The sequence below is a fragment of the Sus scrofa genome, chromosome 8 (genome assembly GCF_000003025.6).
Source record: "Sus scrofa isolate TJ Tabasco breed Duroc chromosome 8, Sscrofa11.1, whole genome shotgun sequence".
NCBI lineage: Eukaryota > Metazoa > Chordata > Mammalia > Artiodactyla > Suidae > Sus > Sus scrofa.
Window position 1 is genome coordinate 77,684,036 of NC_010450.4, and position 23,638 is coordinate 77,707,673.

At 42.6% G+C, this 23,638-nt stretch overlaps 1 protein-coding gene and 1 long non-coding RNA gene across 8 annotated transcripts in view; one reads left to right on the forward strand and one right to left on the reverse strand.

The window, feature by feature from the left end:
* On the reverse strand, nt 685–6,524 carry LOC102161916. Its single transcript, XR_304957.3, has 3 exons — nt 6,051–6,524; nt 4,702–4,758; nt 685–1,295 (listed from the first exon to the last, which is right to left on the reverse strand). It is a non-coding gene; the product is annotated as an uncharacterized LOC102161916 (long non-coding RNA).
* SH3D19 (SH3 domain containing 19) overlaps nt 5,358–23,638 on the forward strand; it is a 187,020-nt gene continuing 168,739 nt past the window's right edge. For 4 of the 7 annotated variants that reach the window (XM_021100634.1, XM_021100629.1, XM_013978831.2 and 1 more), the window contains exon 1: nt 5,360–5,860. Coding sequence is in view for 4 of the 7 variants with exons in the window: in XM_013978831.2 (XP_013834285.1) it covers nt 5,749–5,860 (112 nt within the window). In the remaining 3 variants the exon portion in view is untranslated. Of the gene's footprint in view, nt 5,861–23,638 lie in introns of all 7 variants that reach the window. The other 3 variants (XM_021100631.1, XM_005666819.3, XM_021100625.1) reach the window with 1 other exon arrangement.

Below are 23,638 nucleotides of genomic sequence, written 5' to 3' on the forward strand. Positions count from 1 at the left end.
ACAATTCCCTGGAGTGAAGTTCACTACACAGACAGTGAATGATAATTATCTCAGTTTCTTATACCATACTTTTTGGGTTTTTTTGACACTGTCTGCAGCATGTGGAAGTTCTGGGGCCAGAGATCAAATCTGTGCCATGGCAGTGACACTGCCGGATTCTTAACCTACTGCACCATCTGGGGCCTCCTAAATTCTTCTTCTTCTTTTTTTTTTTTTTAATAACCAAAATTTAAAAGTACCTAAACAACATGGAGGATAAGATAATAGACATGAACCCACCATTCTACTTTAACAAATCTTAAAAGTCTATCATATTTGGTTCAGATATTTTAAGAAACAAAACTATGAAGACATACTTCTAAAATTCATTGTCCAGGGAGTTCCCGTCCTGGCTCAGTGGTTAATCCAATTAGGAACCATGAGGTTGCGGGTTCGATCCCTGGCCTTGCTCAGTGGGTTAAGGATCCGGCAATGCCGTGAGCTGCGGTGTAGGTTGCAGACAAGGCTTGGATCCCGTGTTGCTGTGGCCCTGGGGTAGGCCGGTAGCTACAGCTCTGATTACACCCCTAGCCTGGGAACCTACATATGCCAAGGGAGCGGCCCTAGAAATGGCAAAAAGACAAAAAAAATAAATAAGTAAAAAATAAAATAAATAAATAAAATTTCACTGTCCACCCCTGCCACTCTTCTTTTTCTTTGTTGAGGTCTTCAGCCATAAATTTTTAATTCCAGGAAGTTACTTTTTATTTAAGTTAAAGGACTTGAGACTCATGCCTTCCGAGGACATAGCATGGGGAAAAAAGGTGGGAAGTCTATTCATTTAGTCATTAAATAAATATTTATTGTGCCTTCTATTTGCCAAGTACTGTACTACATATGGATTTATATAGTATATTCTTATTTTCTGTAGTGTTCTGTTCTCATACCATTTTGTTTCAGCCCATATGTCCAAAGTGAGAAGCAAAGAACATTTTCCTTTGTAATGGGAACTATTTCTCAATATCGCTTACACAAATTTTTCTTAATACCTTGAAGCTTTGAGGACCAGTCTTATTCTATTCTTAGTCTGTGGGTTTTTATAAACATTTTCCTTCTCTGGGTTTGGCTCTTGCTGTGTCACTGGGGTGAGCAGGGTGTTTTGACATGTTTATTTAGTTGCCAGTTGGTCATGCCTTTCCTTTTCTTTCATATGATAAACTCGTATTGCCTGTAACTTCTACTGGTTTCTCTAGTTCAGTATGATGGCTTCACAGTGTAGTCCTTGTTTTCTTGCTTTCACAGTAAATGGGTTATGCCTTAAAAAAAAAAAATAACAGCTTTATTGATAAGATAATTACATACTATAAAATTCATCCTTTAGAGTTGTGTAACCATCGCCACTATCTGCTTTTGTACTATTTTATCTATTAATGGTGCCTCCCCATTCTCCTCTGCCCCTGGCAGGCCCTAGGCTACTTCCTGTCTCCATGGACTAACCTATTCTGGACATTTCATATAAACAGGCCATATATCTCTGGTTTTTTAAAACAGTGTGTAAGTGAAGTAAGTCAGAGAGAGAAAGACAAGTACCATATGATATCACTTATATGTGGAATCTAAAATGTAGCACAAATGAAACTATCTACAAAATAGAAACGGACTCACAGACACAGAGAACAGACTTGTGGTTGCCAAGGGGAAGAGGGGAGGGAGTGGGATGGACTGGGAGTTTGGGGTTAGTAGATGCAAACTATTACATTTAGAATGGATAAGCATTCTAATAAGCATTCAAGGAACTATATCCAATCTCCTGGGCTATACCATGAAGGAAAATAATATATTAAAAAAAGAATGTATATCTATGTATGACTGAGTCACCTTTCCGAAACTGGCACAACACAGTAAATCAACTGTACTTTAATTAAAAAATGAAAAATACATTTAGTGTAATGTCTTCAAGTTTCATTCATGTTGTCGCATATTTTTACTTCATTTTTATGGCAAAATAATATTTCATTATATGGCGATACCACATTTTATTATCCATTTACCAACTGATGAGTATTTGGCTATATCTACTTTTTGCCTGTTATAAATAATGTCACTGTGAGCATTCATGTACAAGTTTTAGTGTGGACTTGTTTTTCATTTCCCTAAGTATATACCTATAACTCCTGCATTATATGGTAACTCTATATTTACCTTTTGGAGGACAGTTTTCCAAAGTGGCTGTGCCATTTTACATTCCTACCAACCATGTATGAGGGCTGAAATTTCTCCATATCCTTATCAACACTTAATATCATCCATCTTTTTAAATCTTAGCTATCCTGTTATGTGTCAAGTGGTACCTCACTGAGATTTTAATTTACTTGCTCCTGTTGACTAATCATGTTGAACATCTTTTCCTGTTCATATTGGCCATTTATATATCTTCTTTGGAAATATCCTTTTAAAAATTGGGCTTTCTTTTTTTTTATTGTTGAGTTGGGAGTTCTTTATATATTCAGAAGACAAGTCTGATATATGATTTACAAATATTTCTTGTATTTTGAGGGGTGTCTTTTGACTTTCTTGATAATGTCCTAGAAAGCAAGAAAGTGTTTAATTTTGGCAAGGTCCAATTTATTTTTTCTTTTGTCGGTTGTATACTTTGGTGCCGATCTAAGAAGCTATTGCCTAATGCAAGGTCACTACAGTTTAATCCTATTTAAGGATTAAATCTTTTAAATTTAACTTTGAAGTTTTCTTTGAAGAGCATTATAGTTCTAACTCTTACATTTAGATTTGTCATCCATTTTGAGTTAATTTGAATATGGTATAAAGTAGGATGCACACTCTCTCTTTTGCATGTGATTATCCACTTATAAAGACAATTCTTTCTCCATTGAATTATCTTGGCACCCTTGTCTAAAACTGTATCTTTATTATACCAAAGTTTGCCTTGTTTTGTGGTAAACTGGATAGATCCTCCTCTGTCACTGGAGGTCAGGAAATGGGTTTTGTTCATTTAAAATGAGAAAACTGACACAGCAGATTAAGAATCTGGCGTTGTCACTGCTGTGGCACAGGTTTGATTTGCAAGCCATAGGTGCAGCCAAAAAAAAAAAAAAAAAAGAGAGAGAGAGAGAGAGAGAGAAATGCTATGTCAAAAGCACCTACCTTAGGTTTCCAGGGTAAGTATTTCTTTCCTTTTTTGAATCTCCCCACAGCATTTAGTATTTCTCATACAATGGTTACACAAATTTTGTTGAATGGAAAGTGGGCTTGAGCCAAACCTCGAAAGAAGAGTGTGGGTTCCTAAAGTGCTGCTTGAATGGGAAAGCCTGAACACTTTCAGCCCTTTGCAAACTAGGAATCTGAACAGTGGAGATCAACCCCAACAGCTTTGGGAGGTTGTGCTGCTGTCTGGGTTGGGGTTCCAATTGATTCTTAATCCTCTAAGGTTAAGTGACAAATATGCTTTCTCTTAAAGTTAATCAAAGACTTAAAACAACCCTAAAGGTCTAGAACCTTTTCTTCTTTCTAGCTTAATGTCGAGTTTTTCATATGTCTACCTATTTGACAGCTTATGCAGGAATAATAACGTTTACACTTGTGATTTGACCTCAATTCCACAAAATCAATTGTGGTTCTTATCTGCCCAAAAGCAGATAAGAAAGATTTTTCTTTGGCAGCAACCATTACTACTAAAAAAGTAAAGAGACAGTGCTCAGGTGTGGTTGGTGATTCTATTTTCAGTGACCCCTTTCTCCCTCTCTTTTTCTCTTACATGCTGAACATGAGGAGCCCTCACAGGCTCTCAAAAATAGACCAAGAAGCTGAAGATAAAGGCCTCTTCATTCCACCTGGGAGGTTCCCATGGCTTCATGTCCAGGCAATGTCTCTGCCTGCTGTTTGCACCTTTTTCTGAGATTTTTAGAATCTGCCTCTATCTGTATAAAAGTGTGTATGTGCACGTACTGAACCCAATATGTGTACTATTCAAACATATATAACAATTTTTTTTTTTTTTTTTTGGTGCCACACTTGTGGTGTATGAAGGCTCCCAGGCTAGGGGTCGAATCAGAGCTGCAGCTGCCACCCTACACCGCAGCTCACAGCAATGCCAGATCCTTAACCCATTGAGCAAGGCCAGGAATCAAACCTGCAAGTGGTTCCCAGTCGGACTGTTTCTGCTGCGCCATGACAGGAACTCCCATAATAAACTTTCTTACCCCATTCTTTTCAGCTTTAGCTAAGCGCTTCAAATGACAGCTTCTGACTCCAGAACAACTGCTCTGTCACTTCACTAAATTGCCTCTTTGCAAACAATGTTACCTGGCTCTTAAATACATCTTCTAGGGATGGTGGCCATTTCTAACCCTAAGTTAACTAGAATACGGCGAGGCCCGATTAAAAAAAAAAATATATGTATATATATGTGTGTGTGTATATGTATATATATGTGTGTGTGTATATATGTATATATATGTGTGTGTGTATATGTGTGTATATATATATGTATATATATATTTGTGTGTGTGTGTGTCTTTTTGCCATTTCTTGGGCACCTCCCGCGGCATATGGAGGTTCCCTGGCTAGGGATCTAATCCGAGCTGTAGCTGCCAGCCTAAGCCAGAGCAACGCAGGATCTGAGCCTCCGAGCCGCGTCTGCGACCTACACCACAGCTCACAGCAACGCCAGATCGTTAACCCACTGAGCAAGGCCAGGGATCGAACCTGCAACCTCATGGTTCCTAGTCGGATTCGTTAACCATTGCGCCACGATGGGAACTCCTTAAAAAAAAAAAAATTAAATTAGACTTTATATTTGGGGGTAATTTCAGGTTCACAGCAAAACTGAGCTGAAGACCGAGATTTTTCCACGACTCTTTGGCCCCCACGCACGTACAGCCTCTCCCACTATCAACATGCCCCGCAGAGTGGTACATTTGTTATAATTGATGGAATTAGTCTGACACATCACAACCACTGCAAGTCTGTCTTTCTCATTAGGGTTCACTTTTCTTCTTGTACATTCTATAGGTTTGAACAAATGTATAAGGGCATGTAGCCACCACTACAGTATGATACAGAGTAGTTTCACTGCCCTAAAAATTCTCTGTGCTTCGCCCAAATGCTCTGATTTAAAAGGGCAAAACGAGAGGGAAAGGTATACGTGCAACGTAGAGGCGCCAGCGAAGTTTGTTCCCAAGTTCAGAGGCTCCAGCGGCCCCATCTCCCCGAGCCCGGCTGCGGGGCCGGTTTCTCCTCCTCCTTTTGTTTAAGTGTCAAGCAAATGGGTTTCCTGTTGACACCGGAATATTGTGAAAGGGCAGGAAGAGGCCAGGCCACCTCCTCTCTGCCCCCTTCCTATCCCGTTTATTTATTTTGCACACGTTTGTTTTGGCGGCGCGGGTGGTTCCAGCGCGTGGGGCGGTGGGGCGGCCTCGGCGGCCAGTAACCCCTCCCCGAGGAGGCGAGGCCCGGCCAGAACCCGCCCGATCGCGGCTCCAGCTCTGTCGGGCGGGGAAGGGAGAGAGGAAGGGGGAAGCGAGTGGGAGAGCTAGCGCCGGGAGAAGGAGGCCGCCGGTGCGCGCCAGGAGGCGGGGTAACCGGCCCGGCCAGCGCCCGGCCGCTCCCGCGGGCTGCAGGTGGAGCCGCGGAGGTAACCGCTTCCGCCGCCGCCTCCGCCTCCTCCTCTCCTGGGCCGCCTCCCAGGTCGGGAGGCTGCTGGCGCGGGACGCCGGGAGCTGGCGGACGGCGCGCGGGGCCCGCAGCTCGCCGATGGCTGAGGGCCGGCGGCGGGAGGACGAGGACGAGGAGCTGCGCGAGCGCCGCGAGCTCGGGGGCCCGCGCCGCGCCCGGGGCCGTGCGCTCTCGGGCCACTCGGCCGCAGGTGAGGGGCGTGGGCAGCGCCAGGGGAACCCGGGGGGTCGGGGGGCCGCGCGGGTCCTGCCCCGGACACCGTCAGCTCCCCCACCCGCCCCGAGGGGACCGGCACCTTTAACTCTTGGAGGCGAGCGGGAGGGAGAATGGCTTTTCCATCCCCATCCTTGCTTTCGTGCCGAACCCGAGGAAATTCCGACCTGTGAGTGACCCTGCAGCCGAAACAACACATTTTCCCTTGCAAACCAAATCCAGGAGCGGCTGGCTTGGAACTTGCGGCCCCTGTGGTTACTTATCTCCGGATGAGTCAGAGGACGAAGGCTCTGGCTTCGGCCGTCTCGCTGGAGAATGCCCCCTCCCGATCGGTTTCCCTGCGCTGTCGCAGCTGGGTCGAACCACGTGTTTAGTCCAGTCGGGTTTCGGTGCCTCTTGAACTTTGGACCTGTGACAGTCCACCTAACCCTTAATCGCCGGAGCTCACCAGTTTTCTACAGGACTTGCTTTAGAGTTGTTTTGTGAGCCCGCTCCCCCCCCCCCAATATAGATAGCATCCCAAAAGGGGGTTCATTTAGGCTGAGAATCATTTCTGGACCTATAACTACTTTTATGATCTTGTGTTTGGGGGGGTGCACAGAAGCGGCACGGATCAATAGTTTGGCACATAAATGGAAGAGTGAATTATGAATTAGCTCACATCCACACCCCTTCCCTTTTTCCGGGGCAGCTTTTCAGTTAGACACAATAGAGAGGAAATTCTTTGGGTTTTGGTTCCAACTGGATCAGCCAGTTATCTGAAAACAAGAGGGAAGAACAAGCTGAGAGAGATGACAACGAAAGGGAGATAGAGATGTGAGAAAGATTCAGATGTGAACGTTCATTACCGCCTCTTTTAAAGGGGAATATAGCAAAGGTTCCAATAAGCCATGGAGAAACTTTTCTATGTGGATCCCTTAACCTAAGAGAAAGTTGTAGAACTGAAAGAAGATAATGGGTAGAAATCAAGGGTAGAAGATGGGATGAAAGGAAAGAGTTTGAGTGGAACATCTTCGAAGAGATAGTCAATTTGATGCCTCTGGTAGGATTTTGGAGCCTTAAAAAAATAATTCCTTTTGCCCATTACTCTTTCCAACAAAAGAAGGCATTTGACTGTCCACAAAAACAACCACCATTTTGAAGCTAATTGTTAGTTTTGTTCAGTATTAACCCAGACCTAATGAAATAATGGGTACTTGCTGGATATGAGTAAATAATTGTTTTAATAGTACAATGAAAATACAAAGATGTTCCTCCGTAATATCCTCTTTGTATAGTCACTGATTTAAATATACCTTGGACTCCTCTATTTCCCTCCAGCAAAAAGTTTCGCTTACTGTACTGTGAAGAACTGTGCCTGAGGTCAGACTAGACATGATCCAGATATATGTTTATAATTTAGTTGCAATATGTGTATTTATTACAAGGTTGGTGGAAATGGCCTTTTGTGACTTTTTTTTTTTTTTTTTTTTTTTACCAGTTCCTTAGTTTCCCAAGGCTAGCAGAGCTTTTCTATGTTCCGTGATAATATTTTGCTGAGACATGACCTAGTGCACTTTGCACTCAGAGATTGGTGCTTGCAATTTCTAACCATTGCATATACCCTGTCTCTATGAAGGGCTGAGAGCCAGAGGTAGTGTGGAGTAGGTGGAGGGTTAAACTTGCCCTTATTGGTCCACTTTCTTTTGAGATACATTATTTAATTGTTTACATTTCTTTGCAAGCTGTGCTCCTCCTTCTCAGTGGTTCCCTTGGTTTTCAGACTCCATCGCATTCCTTACCAAGCTTGGGCATCTGTTAGTTGTGTTTGTGCTCCATTTCTGTCTCCAAGTGAGAGAGTACGAACTGACCCAGAGGCTTAAATTTCCTTCTTTTGAAGGTGTTCCTAATCTTTCACCTTTTCTGTTCTCATCTGCTCCCTCCTTCTGCCTCCACTTCACAATCTAAAGATTTTCTTTTTCTTTGATCTCACATAGCTTGACACCATAAACTTAGGGTTCGTGGACTTCAGGGAATCTGGGAGCACCTTCTCTTCCTGCTGCATTTAGGTGTGGTTGTGGAAATGTGTTTATTTATTTTGCAATGTACATTCAGAAGAGTGTATAAAACCTGTAAATTATAAAGTGAAACCCTTGTTACCGGGACCCAAGTTGAGAAATAGAATATTATCATTTCCCAGAAGCAAATGTCAATCCCTTTCATCATGGCCTTGTGCTTCCCTTTGAGGGAACCACTTTTTTTCCCTTGCTTTTCTGCACAGTTTCATCTATCCAGTTTTACCTTTATGCGCCTGCAGACATATGTGCATCTCTATATATTATTTGGTTTTATCTATTTTACAACTTCATATAAGTTGAACCATCCTGGATATATTCTTTAGTGTCATGCTTTTTTTCACTTGATATTAAATTTGTAAAATGGATCTATCTTGTTACATGCCGCTGTAATTTCTTTTCATTGTATTACTATATCATCATATGTTCTGCTTATCATTTTTAATGGATTTGTTGGAGTTCTTTATTTGCACAAGACTCTCAGCTTTTGTTGGTTGCATGTGGTCCAAAATCTTCCAGTCTGTGGTTTATTTTTTTAAAAATTTTTATGGTTTCTTTTGATGTGGAAATTCTTAATTTTATCGTAGGTGTGTTTATGAATCGTCTTCTTTTAGTTAATATCCCTCCACCTCTCACTGTGCCCCTTGGTTAAGAATGCTTTTCCTACCCCAAGGTCATGAAGATAACTGTGGAAGGACAAATATAATTTCTCTGATGTATTTTGAGTAAAATAACTAATATTATCAGTATGAGGTCACAGAATAAAATTTGTTGTGATCTCTGTTGAACCAGGTGCTTCTTATGTGTCATCTTCTGTGAGGTAGGTATTGTTTTCTTGATTTTATAATTGAAAAGATTGAGGCTAAGAAATATCTTTTTTCTTTTTATGGTGGTACCTGTAGGATATGGAAGTTCCCAGGCCAGGGGTCCAGGGGTGGCTCTGAGCGGCAGCTGCTGGCCTACTCTACAGCTTGCAGCAAGGCGAGATCCTTAATCCACTGAGCGAGGCCAGGTATCAAACCCACATCCTCACAGAGACTATATCAGGTTCTTAACCCTCTGACCCACACAGGAACTCTAGGACTCAGAAATATTTAAGCATCTTGCCCAAGATCCCTCAGGTAGTAAATAGCAGGATGGAGATTTGAATCCAAGTCTTTTTGACCTGAAAATCCATGTTTTTCCAAGCTGACTGCTAATAAAAGTCAATTTCTTTGAATACTCCCATGTTTATACCTGCGTGCTGCTTGTTATATTTTAGAAATACTTTACATTTATCTGGTGCTTTTCTGGTTAAGAAGGGCTTTCACAGCCTCATAGAACTTGATTGTTAAAACCAACCTGAGAGGGAAGAAGGTATAGTTTTTTATTGTTTCCATTTTAAAGATGAGTAAATTTGGAGTTCCTGTCGTGGCTCAGTGGTTAACGAATCTGACTAGGAACCATGAGGTTTCGGGTGCGATCCCTGGCCTCGCTCAGTGGGTTAAGGATCCAGTGCTACCATGAGCTGTGGTGTAGGTCGCAGACATAGCTCAGATCCTACATTGCTGTGGCTGTGGTGTAGGCCAGCAGCTATAGCTCCAATTGGACCCCTACCCTGGGAACCTCCATGTGCCGCAGGTGCGGCCCTAGAAAAGACAAAAAAAAAAAAAAAAAAAAAAAAAGAGTAAATTGAGACTCAGTGTTCATCTAAAAGAACACAGCTATTGGAGTTCCCGTGGTGGCTCAGTGGTTGACGAATCTGCCTAGGAACCATGAGCTTGTAGGTTCAATCCCTGGCCTTGCTCAGTGGGTTAGGGATCCGGCATTGCCGTGAGCTGTGGTGTAGGTTGCAGACGTGGCTCGGATCCCCGCGTTGCTGTGGCTGTGGCATAGGCAGGTGGCTACAGCTCTGATTCGACCCCTAGCCTGAGAACCTCCATATGCCTCGGGCCAGGGAAGTGGCAAAAAGACAAAAAATAAATAAATAAATAAATAAAATAAATAAATAAATAAAAGAACACAGCTATGTATGGCTGCACCTCAGTTACCTCTGTTGGGTGTTTCTATTTACAAACTACAGTTTCTTTGAGTTGATTCATATAGCATGCTAGGTCACATGGCCCATAGTTTGTGGCTCTTACTAATAAGTTGCATAGTTTTGAGAACTGCATTAATTCTTCTGGGCCACCATCTTACAGTTTTTGTTATTAGAATTCCAGAGTTGTCTAATTTATTTCCAGAAAGTTAAGTCCTATAGAAACTATAGATATATGTACACATTGTTTGAGAATCCTGCCTCACCATGTTCTTAAAAAAGACCTGTCTGGGAGTTCCCTTCGTGGCTCAGTGGTTAACAAACCCAACCAGGAGCCATGAGGGTGCAGGTTTGATCCCTGGCCTCGCTCAATGGGTTAAGGATCCGGCGTTGCTGTGAGCTGTGGTGTAGGCTGGCAGCTGTAGCTTCGGTTCAACCCCTAGCCTGGGAGCTTCCGTATGTCACAGGTGCAGCCCTAAAAAGCAAACCAAAAAAAAAAAAAAAAGAAGAAGAAGAAGACCTGTCTGGTTATCCTGTCAACATAAGGTATAAAGTATACAAAATAGTGTAGAAAACATAGGGAATACCCAAAAAAAAAAAAAAATCTATAAAATAGGCTCCTTGCTTTTAAAGAACATGTCGTATAATTAGGGAAGGTAAGACTAATATGCTTTAAAGGAATAGGTAAGAATGTAAAGTAGTCTGTGGTGACTATCAAATGGAATTTGACGTAAGAAAACCAGACTCTTTTGGTTCATTTCTCAATTCACCTCTTCTGTGTGACCTTGGACAAGCGACCTAATCTCTCTGTGCATTAATTCTTTATTTGTAAAATGGGAATATTAATAAAACCTATTGCATACAGCTCAAGGAAAAAGTGAAATAGTATATGTAATATCTTTAGAACATGGCTAGGCATATAGTAAATACTGCCTATAAAGTTGTTAGCATTTTTTGTGTGTATTTTTGTTACTGTTAACTTATCTGACACCTTGTTGAGTCTGCCTTTTTCTCCGTTTGAGAATAGTTATGGGGTTTCAGGTTGACAGAGAAAAATGAGGTAAAACTGCATCTTCACCATTTCTGACCAAATGTAGTTGCTTTGCTTTGATGGTCATGCATCTTTTTGAAATATATCAATCTTACAAGACCCCAAAGACTGAGACTAGTTCTTCATTGGACATTCCTTGCACTATACAAACTATTTTAACATGGCTTGTTGTGATGCTTACCTTTTCTTCTTTGTCAAAGATGAGAAACTCATTCTTGTGACATAAGTGATTGTGTTCAAAGTGATTTCAACAAATCAAAATTGATAACCCTACATCCTATTTTTAACTAGGGTACATCCCTTCATTCTTTTTATTTTTTAAAAAAAAATTTTGACACTATTCATCTAGTGCTTCTGTAATTTCGCTGGCATATTCCATTCTAGGGGCAACTCTGTTTTCCAACGGATCATTTCAGCTTTACATTCTAATCCTCTGAATGTTTGGGTCTCTCTCAATTAGCTTTTGTGTCCAGCACATTTACAGCATCATTCTGGACCTCAGCTCTTGCCTTATTAATTGAAAGGATGAGGCTTCCAACTTGACATGATGCTAGGGGATGACAAGAAAAATAACTTCTGATTTGGTTTGTAGAAGCTTGCCAATGTTGGGGTCAGATCTGGGGGTGGCTCAGGGGAGGTTCTCCTGGTTCCTTGTGAAGTGATGTATCAATGAGGGACAAGCCAGAGGTGCCAAGCTCAAGATGTTGCCTCCCCTGGAGGAGGCAGTCACATCAGCTTAAGTTGTTCTGCAGGGATCTTCCTTTCTTTTTTTTTTTTGTCTTTTTTGCCATTTCTTGGGCCGCTTCCGTGGCATATGGAGGTTCCCAGGCTAGGGGTCTAATCGGAGCTGTAGCCACCGGCCTACACCAGAGCCACAGCAACTCGGGATCCGAGCCACGTCTGCAACCTACACCACAACTCACAGCAACGCCGGATGGTTAACCCACTGAGCAAGGGCAGGGATTGAACCCGCAACCTCATGGTTCCTAGTCGGATTTGTTAACCACTGCACCACGACGGGAACTCCAATCTTCCTTCAAGATAGGCACTCCACTGATAAAGGGGTGATATTCTACTTTATCACTGGAAAACAGGGGATGTGTCCTGGGGAATTTATAATACTGAGCATAGGTACAAGGAAAATTTTATCTATTAAGTACAAGATGAAAATATACATCTAGTAGCTTCAGAGTGTAGAGAGAAGGAGGTCCGGCCCTCTCCTTTATATGAAGGTTAAACATAATTCCTGTCCCTCAGCAGCTGGCCTCACCTTTAGGTACTCTAAGCTTGTCTTTGGGTGGGATGGGTGCATGGGGAAGGGGGGGTAAAGGCAGTAAACCATTTTTTTAAAATAATGATTTTAATTTTTTCCATTATAGCTGGTTTACAGTGTTCTGTCAATTTTTTACTGTACAGCAAGGTGACCCAGTCACACATACATATATACGTTCCTTTTTCTCACGTTATCATGCTCATCACAAGTGACTAGATGTAGTTCCCAGTGCTATACAGCAGGATCTCATTGCTTATCCATTATTTAAACTTTATTTTTTAGAATAGTTTTAGATTTATAGAAAAATTGTGAAGATACTAAAGAGAGTTCCCACCTACCTACACCCAGATTCCCCTATTTTTAACATCTCCTTAATATTTTTTTCCCACATTCTGTGTGTGGAAGTTTTCCAGACAGAGGTTGAACCTGCACCACAGCAGCAACCTGAGCTGCTGCAGTAATGACACCAGAACATCTTAATTTCTATCTAATTTGCTCCTGCTTTGCAGGATCCCATCCTGGACACCACATTACCAGTAGCTGCCATGTCTCCTCAGGTTCCTCTTGGCTATCATGGTTTCTCAGATTTTCCTTCTTCTTGATGGCCTCGACCCTGTTGAGAAGTGCAGGTCAAGTATTTTGCATAATGTCCCTCTTTTGGAATTTGTCTAATGTTTTTCTCATGTTTAGGTGAGTTTTGGGTATTTGGGAGGTAAAGTACCATTTTCACCACATAGGAAGGGTATGTAATATTAACATCATTTATCATTTTTTTTTTTTTTTTTTTTTTGCTTTTTAGGGCCCCACCCTTGGCATGTGGAGGTTCCCAGCCTGGGCCTCAAATTGGAGCTGTAGCTGACGGCCTACGCCACAGCCATAGCCGTGTCAGATCTGAGCCATGTCTGTGACCTACACTGCAGTTTACGGCAACACTGGATCCGTTGCCACTGAGTGAGGCCAGGGATCGAACCCACAACCTCATGGTTCCTGGTCGGGTTCATTTCTGCTGCGCCACAACGGGAACTGCCATTTATCATTGTTGATGCTGACCTTGATCACTTCGCCAAGGGAGTTTTAGTCAGATTTCTCTACTCCAAGGTTACTACCCCTTCTCTACATACACTTTTTGGAATTCTGTACAGGAGACATCTTTCTTTTTCACTCTCATCTGAGTTTCTTCAGAATCTCCAAACATCTTCAGGGAAATTGTGTTTTGATCCTGCCTTTTGGGGGGATGTAACCTCAATCCCTCCAGCCTAGATCTGTCCAGAAAAATCTGCCGTGTGCTGATGTCTGGCACACGCTTTCACAATTAGAAAGGCATGAAAGGCACATCCTGCTTGAGGTGACCTATGACTAAAACTCATGCATGCTAGAATATCAGCAGGTACAAAGGATTAATATGAAATCTGAATTCCTTTCCAAGTTTGGAAATGGAGAGGAATTTAGAGTATGGGAGGAATTTGGAAAACACTGGACTAGAATAATCAAACAGTAAGAAGGAGTTAATATTTATTGTGTGCTGGGTCCCAGGTGGTATTCTAATTGTTTCACATGTATTTTTCTCATTTAATCCTCATACCGATCCTATGAGATAGGTGTGATGATTTCTTTTATTTTTACAGATGAGACACCTGAGGCCTAGAAGGGGTAAATAGTCTACTCGAGGTCATACAGCTAGGAGTCACAGAATAGGATGCTGTGGTGGACTCCTTGTTGCCTAGCCAGTATTCTTTTCCATCTTCCTCAGTCAGTGGAAGCCTATATTGCCGAATGTTCAAGGTCCCCACCTATGAAACTGTTTTCACCCAGCCTGCTAATGAGTTTCAAGTAAAAATCATGGAGTGGGGTTTCTAGGAAAATTCTTTTAAAGGGGACTCAACTGCCCACTGTATCCTTTTGCCTTATCACCTTCCTTCCCCTTCCTACCAGGTACAAGGGTGTGTAGCTCATGGCGTCCATCCTGGATCATGTGGGTACCTTGAGGATGGAAGCCATGCCCTGAGAGTGATGGAGTAGGAAAATCAGTGGAATCTCAATGATAACAGAGTCATCAAATGAGCTTCTGATTTCCTGCCTCTTCCTTTATTTGAGAAAAATATAAACCCTGTCTTATTTAAGCCCCTGTTACCTTAGGTCTTTAGAATTAGCAGCTGAACGCAATTCTTCTTTTTTTTTTTTTTTTTTTTTTTTTTTTTTTTTTGCTTTTTTAGGGCTGCACTTGTGGCATATGGAGGTTCTCAGGCTAGGGGTCTAATCGGAGCTGCAGCTGCCGGCCTACACCACAGCCACAGCAATGCAGGATCTGAGCTATGTCTGCGACCTACACCACAGCTCACGGTAGCACTGGATCCTTAACTCACTGAGCAAGGCCAGGGATCCGCAACCTTATGGTTACTAGTTGGATTATTTCTGCTGCACCACTACAGGAACTCCCCTGAATGCAATTCTTAACCAATAAAAACTCTAACTTGATCTTGTTTCTCTCTCCTTACCACCAGGCTATAATGCGTTTTGTTAACATGAGGTTACCTCAGATACTTAGGTTCCTGTTGCTATTTCATACTTTATTATAATGTGGACCTTGGACAAATAACTTAGAGCCACCCCCCACCCCTGACTTTTTGCATTTTTGAATGAGAAACATGCTTAGCAACTTCAGGTCCTCATGTGTGATGTATAGTTTTGAAGAGAGTTATGGTCATCTTTGGACAAATGTAAGGGATTGAAACCTATAGAATCTGAAAACTGTTTTCTGTTCTTCTCAGGGAACAAATAAATAGACACTGTGAAGGGAGGTGATTTTGTTCCTTGTCTGATGCATGCATGCAGAATACCAGTGGCATTACTGATGAGTCTCTAACACGTGCCAGGGCTGCTGCCTAGGATTCAGAGTTTGCTTTCCATGTGGCTGCCTTCATCTCAAACCAGAGCTTTGTTTTCTTCTTCGTTTCTTTTCTTTCTTTCTTTTTTTTTTTTTTTTGCTTTTTAGGGCCGTACTCATGGCATATGGAAGTTCCCAGGCTAGGGGTCAAATTGGAGCTACAGCTGCCAGCCTACACCACAGCCACAGCAACTGGAATGCCAGACCTGAGCCGCGTCTGTGACCTGCACTGCAGCTCACAGCAATGCCGGATCCTTAACCCACTGAGCGAAGCCAGGGGTTGAACCCACATCCTCTTGGATGCTAGTCGGGTTCTTAACCTGCTGAGCCACAACCAGAACTCCCAGAGCATTGTTTTCTAAAGATGCATTAATCAAGGAATCGCTATACTGGAAGATAGCTAAGAGAGCTGGCCAAGAAAAAGGTGCACAGAAAAAAATGTTTGCACAGGAGTTTTTGTTGTGGCACAGCGAAAATGAATCTGACTAGTAACCACAAGGTTGTGGGTTTGATCCCTGGCCTTGCTCAGTGGGTTAAGAATCAGACATTGCCACGAGCTGTGGTGTAGGTCGAAGAGGAGGCTCAGATCCCGAGTTGTTGTGGCTGTGGTGTAGGCCAGCAGCTACAGCTTCGATTAGACCCCTAGCCAGGGAACCTCCGTATGCTGCAGGTTCAGTCCTATAAAGCCAAAAAAAAAAAAAAAAAAAAAGTTTGCACATGTGGAGAATTCATTCTCCTGGCAATAAAGAGCAACATTTCCAAATAGTCCTTTGAAACTGGTACAGAGGGGTTCACAGAAAACTAGATGGCCCCTCACTCAGCATGGGGCCACTCATGTAAAGGATCCTATCTTGTCATCACACCCCTTGTTTCTTTATTTCCTCACAAGGACTCCCTCTCCATACACACTAGCTTGGTGGAGATAACAAGCTATTTGTAGTTTATAAGGTAGATTTGTGTTACTCAGGTGAGGTGTAACTCTTCACAGTGGAGGGTGTGGTTTGTGAGTGGAATTCATTTGGAATGAGGAGTGGTATTGCGAGTTTTAAAATGTGCAGACTTGTATTTGAACATTACCCTTAATTAGATGCTTCATAATGTGAAATGCCTAATATCACAAACATTTTCTCTTTTATGTTGTTCCATTCCTATTTCTTCTTTTTTCTTGAGGTATTCAACTTTAAAACATGGTGTGGTATTTCTCATGGTGTGGTTTCTGTAGCAATGGGAACTTCAAACAGTGCTTCTCAAACTTTAATATGCCTACAGATCACCTGGAGATCTTGGGAAAACGCAGATCTTGATTCACTAGGTTTGGGGTGGAGCCTGAGGTTCTGCATTTCTAACTAACTCCAGTGATGCTGCTGCTACTGGTCCCTGGACCACACTTTGAGGAACAAGGCCTTCAGTTACCTCCACCTCAGTGCCAGGGTTCTCAGTGCTGGCTGGGCATCAGAATTAAGTGGGGAGTTTTTTTAAAAAATGTATGTTCACTCTACCCTCAGATTTCTTAATTAATTATTTTTGGAATAATGGCTGGGGAGCTGAATTTTTTGAAGTTTTATGTGAGGTGAAATCACTGGATTAGTATCCTGTTAAAGAATGTGATGTCGAGTGGTTTCAGTGTGCTTTCTTGTAATTTAAACTGTAATGTTTTTACCTCATAAATAATTTATGTTGTGATGCCTTTTAGTCAAACAGAATAAATCAATGGACTCCACCATGCATTTTATACATGGATTTCATTCAGTCCCTTCGTTATCCATAGCCTAAGAAAATGTAAGGAGCTAGCATTGAAGTAACTGGAAAGCAATGTATACGATAGTTACATTCTTTCAGATCACAAGAAATAGTGGCCTGTTGTGCCAACCTCAGCTGTTGGGAGGCTTATTAGAAGGCTATGCCAGTAAATTGGAAGGCACAGCAAGTAGCATTGAAAGGCTTTAGGAAATGAGAGTAGTTCTAGGAAACTGACAGTGAATAGCTAGTCCAGAGAACATTCCTTTGTAAGTTGGGATGGTTTTTTTCTTATGTCCCTGACACCACCATTTTTGTGAATCAGTTTACTACCTCTCTCTCTTCCCATGGCTTCTGAACCTACTGAATAATTGGCTCTCTCATTTTTCTTACAGTCAAGCTTCCTCAAGAAGGAGGCTCTGAGTAGGTTGGCCAGCCACAGTCCTACACAGACTGGGCCTTTTGGGCGGGGTTCTCATGCTGGTTGACCTCGAAGCTAATAGTTACCTTTTCAGACCCACACCTGGTCCCTTCTCCTGGAGGAGAATGGCAGGGTCTTGTGGTACCCACCTGGCTACCTGTACCCACCTGGCTACCTATGTACATGAGAGAATTGAGACATGCCTGCAGCTGCTTCTGTCAGGTGGGATTTGGGAGCCTGGGGGGTGTTCTGAGGTTGCTTAGAAGGAGAGAAGGTAAAATTGGCAGATTCCATGGCTGATGATTTCCATGAGGGAAGATTTGTTTTGTTAATTGTTACAGCCCCAGGGTGACTCAGAACGATGCCTGGCACATATGTTCAACGCATGTCTGTCAAACACAATGGCATTTTTTAAAAAAGGATTTGATGTTGTCTTATCGTTCATTTGATAACATTTTATTCCAACTCAAGTCCTTGTGTACACAATGCTGGAGAGGGAATTTCTGCCCTGAGCGTGGCTCAGGGAAACAATGCGCTCTGAGCGCAAGGACTTTTCTTGTTGACTTTTAGCAATGATGCACATTAGATCTTTGCCACGTGCTGCCATCAGTAGCTCTTGCGCCCGGCTTTGGGCTGAGGGGGCAGCACGTGGAGGTCCAGCCCTGCAGCACTCGGGGGTCCTTCCTAACGGCATCCCTTGAGGTGCAGCCCTGCAGGGTCTTAAACCCCTACCCCTACCAGCAAGACGCGGAGGTCATTCCCCTGGAGGCCGCCCCTACCCCAGCCCCCAGACCCCCGCAACCCCGCTTGGCGGCGGTGCAGCTGCGGTGGCTCCTCCGGAGGCGAGCGGCCCCTCCCCCACCGAGCCCACTACGCCGCCATCTTGGGTCCCTGTCGCCTCCGTCTGGAAAGTTCAACTGTGGATTGGATGTTGGGCTCGAGGCATAGGAAACAACTTTTCAGGTGAAGAGGGAGACCTGGGCAGATGGGAGTCGCCGTTACTTGCAGCAGTGGTTGCGGCTTCAAAAGCTTCAAACCCCGTGTCCGTGTGGAATGGGAGGCGGGTGGTTGTTAAGGACATTTCTGAGGAAGGACTGACCTGGTCGGAGCGGATGGGCAGCGGGGCGAGCGCCACATCCAGGGCCGCCCGGTGGGAGGAGGAGCTTGCGGCTGACCCCGACCGTCCTCAGGAGAGGGGCCGTGACACCGTTGACACCTCCCCAAGAGAGGGGCCGTGACACCCGGCTCCCAGTGTGAAGCTGCAGTCGGGGCGCCTTCTCAGGGCGAGTTGAGCGGCGTAGAGAGTCCTCGGGAGCACGTGGAGCACGGCTCTCGGTAGCTCCTTGAGCGCAAGGATTTTGTCAGCCTTGAACGGAATTCGGTGCTGACTACCTCATAGGTTTCCAGTGTTTAATGAAGGTAATGAATTAGAGGTTTTAATCCCAATATTCTTTAATTCTTTGGCTTTTTTCACTGAAAACTAATCTAGACTTCTTACTCTTGTAGGTTGTTTTTGTTGTTGTTTTTGTTTTAAGTACAAAACATTCTATTGATCAGTCACCAATTTAGTGCTTAATATATGCCATGAACTCATGTAAACATCTAACAGGTGAGAGAGTCAGGTTCTGTTTTTTAAGATGAGGAAAATGGGGCAAAGAGACATAGAGCTGGGGTGTGAATCCCTGCTGTCTTTTTTTCTCCTTTAATTTTTGACGTTAGATACAGTAAAGTTGACTTTCTCAGGCTACTTTCTCTGTGAGCTGTAGTATATGCATAGATTCTGGTCACCACCTCTGTAATCAGAATACAGAACAGTTTCATCATGTTAAAATTCTTTTTTTTTTTTTTTTTTTTGTCTTTTTAGGGCTGCACCAGGGGCATTTTGAGGTTTCCAGGCTAGGGGTCTGCCGGCCACAGCCACAGCCACAGCAACAGGGGATCTGAGTCGAATTTCCAACCTACACCACAGCTCACAGCAACTCCGGATCCTTAACCCACTGAGTGAGGCCGGGGATCTAACCTGTGTCCTCATGGATGCCAGTCAGATTCGTTTCAGCTGAGCCACGCAGGGACCTCCCTATCACCTTAAAATTCTTGTGCTGCCTCTTGCAGCCAGACCTTCCCTCCATCCTTTAATCCCTAATCTGTTTTCAGTCTCTGTGGTTTCGTCTTTTCCAGAATATGATATAAAAGGAATCATTTCCCCCAGCACGCATTTGTGGATATTCATTCGTGTTGTCAGGTGTGTTAGTAGTTTGTCCTGTTTTACTACTGAATAGTATTCTGTTGTATGAATGGAAATGCACCACAGTTTGCTTATCCATTTACATGATGAAGGATATTTAGGTTGTTTTCAGTTTTTGGCATTTATGAATCAGCTGCTATAAACATTCATATAAGGATTTTTGCATAAAAATAAGTTTTTATTCCTCTAGTTTAAGTACCTGGATATTGATTTGCTGGGTCATATATATATGTATAACTTTATAAGAAACTGCCAAACTCTTTTTGAGGGTGATGCTGTACCATTTTGCATTATCATCAGCAGTGGTTGAGAGTTCCAGTTGCTCTACATCCTCACCAACACTAGGTATTGCTAGGTTTTTCTTGTTTGCTTTTGTTTTTGCTTTAGCTATTCTGATGATATACTGATATCTCATTCTCTTTAATGTGCATTTCCTTAATGGATAATGATCTTGAGCATCTTTTCATGTGGTTAATTGCCATCCATTATGTCATCTTTGGTGAAGAATGTTACAGATCTTTGCACATTTTAAAATTAAGTTGTTTGGAAGTTCCCGTCATGGCACACCATAAATGAATCCAACCAGGAACCATGAGATTTCAGGTTCGATCCCTGGCCTCACTCAGTGGCTTAAGGATGCTTCGAAGCCTTGAGCTGTGGTGTAGGTCACAGATGCAGCTCAGATCTGGCATTGCTGTGGCTATGGCAGAAGCCAGCAGCTATAGCTCCAATTAGACCCCTATCCTGGGAACCTCCATGTGCCAAGGGTGTGGCCCTAAAAAGACAAAAGACAAAGTAAATAAATAAATAAAATTAAGTTTGTTTTCATATTATGGAATTTTAAAGAGTTTTTAAAATTTGTTTTACATTGTTTTTTTCTTGTGAGATATGAAAATATTTCTCCTAGTCTGCAGTTTATTTTTTCATTCTGTTAGCAGTGTCTTTAGCTCTTTGAATGTATTGAAAATATCTGATTTGAAGTCTTTTCTAGAAAGCCCAATATCTGGGCGTCCACAGGTTCTGTTTATATTGATTGCCTTTTTTGTTTTTTTTTCTTCTGTGCATGAGCCATACTTTCTTGTTTCTTTTCATGCTTCCTAATTTTTTTGTTGAAAACTGGATTTTGAAAATTCATTGTAGCAACTCTGGAGTCAGATTCCTCTCCCTCCCAAGAGTTTGTTCCTGTTGCTTTTTATGATTGTTCTAGCTTGTCTTGTGATTTTTCTGAACTAATTTTAAGTTTATCATTTTTGTGATGTGTGGCACTGCAATCTCAGTTTCATTAGCTTAGTGGTCAGTTAGTGATTGGACAGAGTTTTCCTTAAATGCCTAGAACCAAGAAACAGACAGACAAACAAACAAACAAAACCCACCTCCCAGTCTTTGCAGGGATGCTGTGTGTGAGTATCACAGCACAACTTCAACACTCAGCCAAGCAGTGTACAATTTCCCTTAGCCTTCACTTCCTGCTTGTGCAGAGCCTGTAGGTCAGCCAGAGATGAGAGCTTAGGGCCTTCTCAGATCTTTTCTGAGCGTGCACCCACCCTGGGAATGCCCATGGACTTCTAGTTTTCCAGGAATATGTGGGAGCTTTTCAAAGCCCTCATTCCCCAAAGCATCTCATTCTCCCAGTCTTTTCTCTCAGCTTCTTTGGTTAGTCTGTTGTTTGCCTTAACTGTTATCCATTGCCTCATGCAGCATCAACTAATGTATTTATTTGCCTGTAAATAATTTCAATAAACTTTCTCCAGCTAGACACTTTTTAGCGCTTGGAAAGTTTTGAGTTAGGCAAGATAAAAGCAAGTTTTTTGTGCTGATCTTCCAGGGTGCTACCAGACAATTCAAAACAAATTATTCAGTTCTTCATGAATGAGGTCTTTTCTGCTCCCTCTGGTATGGGTACTGGTACCCAGAAGAGAGGCTGTTATTTTCAAGGCTACCACTGAGCTGGAGAATAGGGGATGGGACCAGGGTAAATTAAAATGCCACAAAGCTTGCTACTCTAACCAAAACCCAGTTAGTTTTCCCTAAGAGTTTCACTGTCCTTAAGTGTATCAAGTGGTGCTACAAGGTTTTGGTTAGTTTTCAGAGTTCAAAAAAAGTTGATCCTGCCAGCTTCTTGCAGTTATTAATTGCTTTTATGGAGGACAGACTTTTGGAGTTCTATGCTCTGCCATTGTCACTGATATCACTCAAGTATGGATTAAAAAAAAACTGATTAAGATTGTTGGTCTTTTTATGAGCACATTGACCCAAGTTCTCCCTGTTAAATACCAAAAGAGAAGGTGTGAATACTATTACTTATTTTTGAAGTGTTCGCACATCCTGCAGTAGAATTATCAAGGTATTTGAGGAGCCTCACTCATCTGGTTGTTGCCGTGGCTGTGGCATAAGTTGCAGCTGTGGCTTGGATTCACTGTCTGGCCTGGGAACTTCTATTTGTCATGGGTGCAACCAAAAAAAGAGAAAAACCAAAACAAAACCATATGAAATAATTGCCCACTGGTCTGGTGTATTGGTGGCTAAATTTGTTGTTTATGTATTTATTTTTTGGCTGCGTCCACAGCATCTGGAAGTTCCTGGACCAGGGATCAAACTCATACCACAGCAGCAACCCGAGCCACAGCAATGACAGCACTGGGTCCATAATCCACTGTGCCACAAGGGAAATCCTGTGGTGTTTTTAAAAACCTATCCATCTTAAGATGAGTAATTACAGTGATCATAGCAAATGCTGTCCTTTCAATAAAAGAAATGACTGATATATGTTGACGAAAATGATAGTAGGAAGGAAGTATATAATTGTGTTTCTTCTGAAGATCATTTTTCTTTTTTTTGTCTTTTTGCCATTTCTTGGGCCGCTCCTGCGGCATATGGAGGTTCCCAGGCTAGGGGTCTAATCAGAGCTGCAGCTGCCAGCCTACGCCAGAGCCATAGCAAGGCGGGATCCGAGCCGTGTCTGCAACCTACACCACAGCTCACGGCAACGCCGGATCGTTAACCCACTGAGCAAGGGCAGGGACCGAACCCGCAACCTCATGGTTCCTAGTCGGATTTGTTAACCACTGCACCGCGACAGGAACTCCCATTCACCTATTTTAACACTTTCGCTTGTTTTTATGAAAGCTATAATCACCTGAAATCCTCATTTATAACCACACTATTGAAAGCTGCTCAGCATAATCCAAACCTACCTTTAGCGTTTTCTGTCTTATTTTTTCCTGGGTATTTCATCTCCATCTTGTGGCCCAACAGAACCGGATCTAGGTCCAGGAGACCTTTATTGTAAAGCTGAACTTGCCACTAGCCAGCTGTGTGTCCTTTATTTAATCTCTCTGGGTCTCAGCTTCTTCACTGACCATATGAAGGATTTAGATTAGGGATCTGGAAACAATAGCTTTGTGGACCAAATGTGGCTCACTGCCTGTTTTGTAAATAAAGTTTTATTGAAACACAGCCATGCTTATCCATTTGCATATTGTCTGTGCCTGCTTTTGTGCCACATCTGCAGAGTTGAGTAGTTGCACAGAGTCCACGGGGCCTGTGAGCCTAAAATATTTATTGTTTATCCCTTTACAGAAAAAGTTTGCTGACTCCGGACTATCACCTTTTCTTTCAGGTTAAAAATTCTTTTAATTTTAGGATACTTGGGTCAACTATTTCTTTTTCCCCCGTCAAATTGCTTCTTAGCAGATCACCAGAAAAATTTAGCTGGAAGAAGGGAAACACAAATCATACATTGTTATTTGTTAGACACCTATATCCATAAATCTGGCATATTTTGCTGTTAATGCTGTGGTTGTAAACCTCTAAAGCTCAGTATCTTATAACAGTTATAGTCAACTGGTGAGCTTGGCTCAGCCTCACTGTTTTCTTCATTCTGAGATAACTGATTAAAGGAGCAGTGGACAAACCATGTGCCCGCTTTTAATACGTCTGCTCAAAAAAAGTGCCTTATATTACTTCTACTCTCATTTCATTGGCTAATTTGATGTTAGTGGTGCCCAGAAGTCTCACCTTTCTGTAGGCGGCCCTGCAGGTCCTCTGGTCCTCAAGTGGATGGACAATCCTAC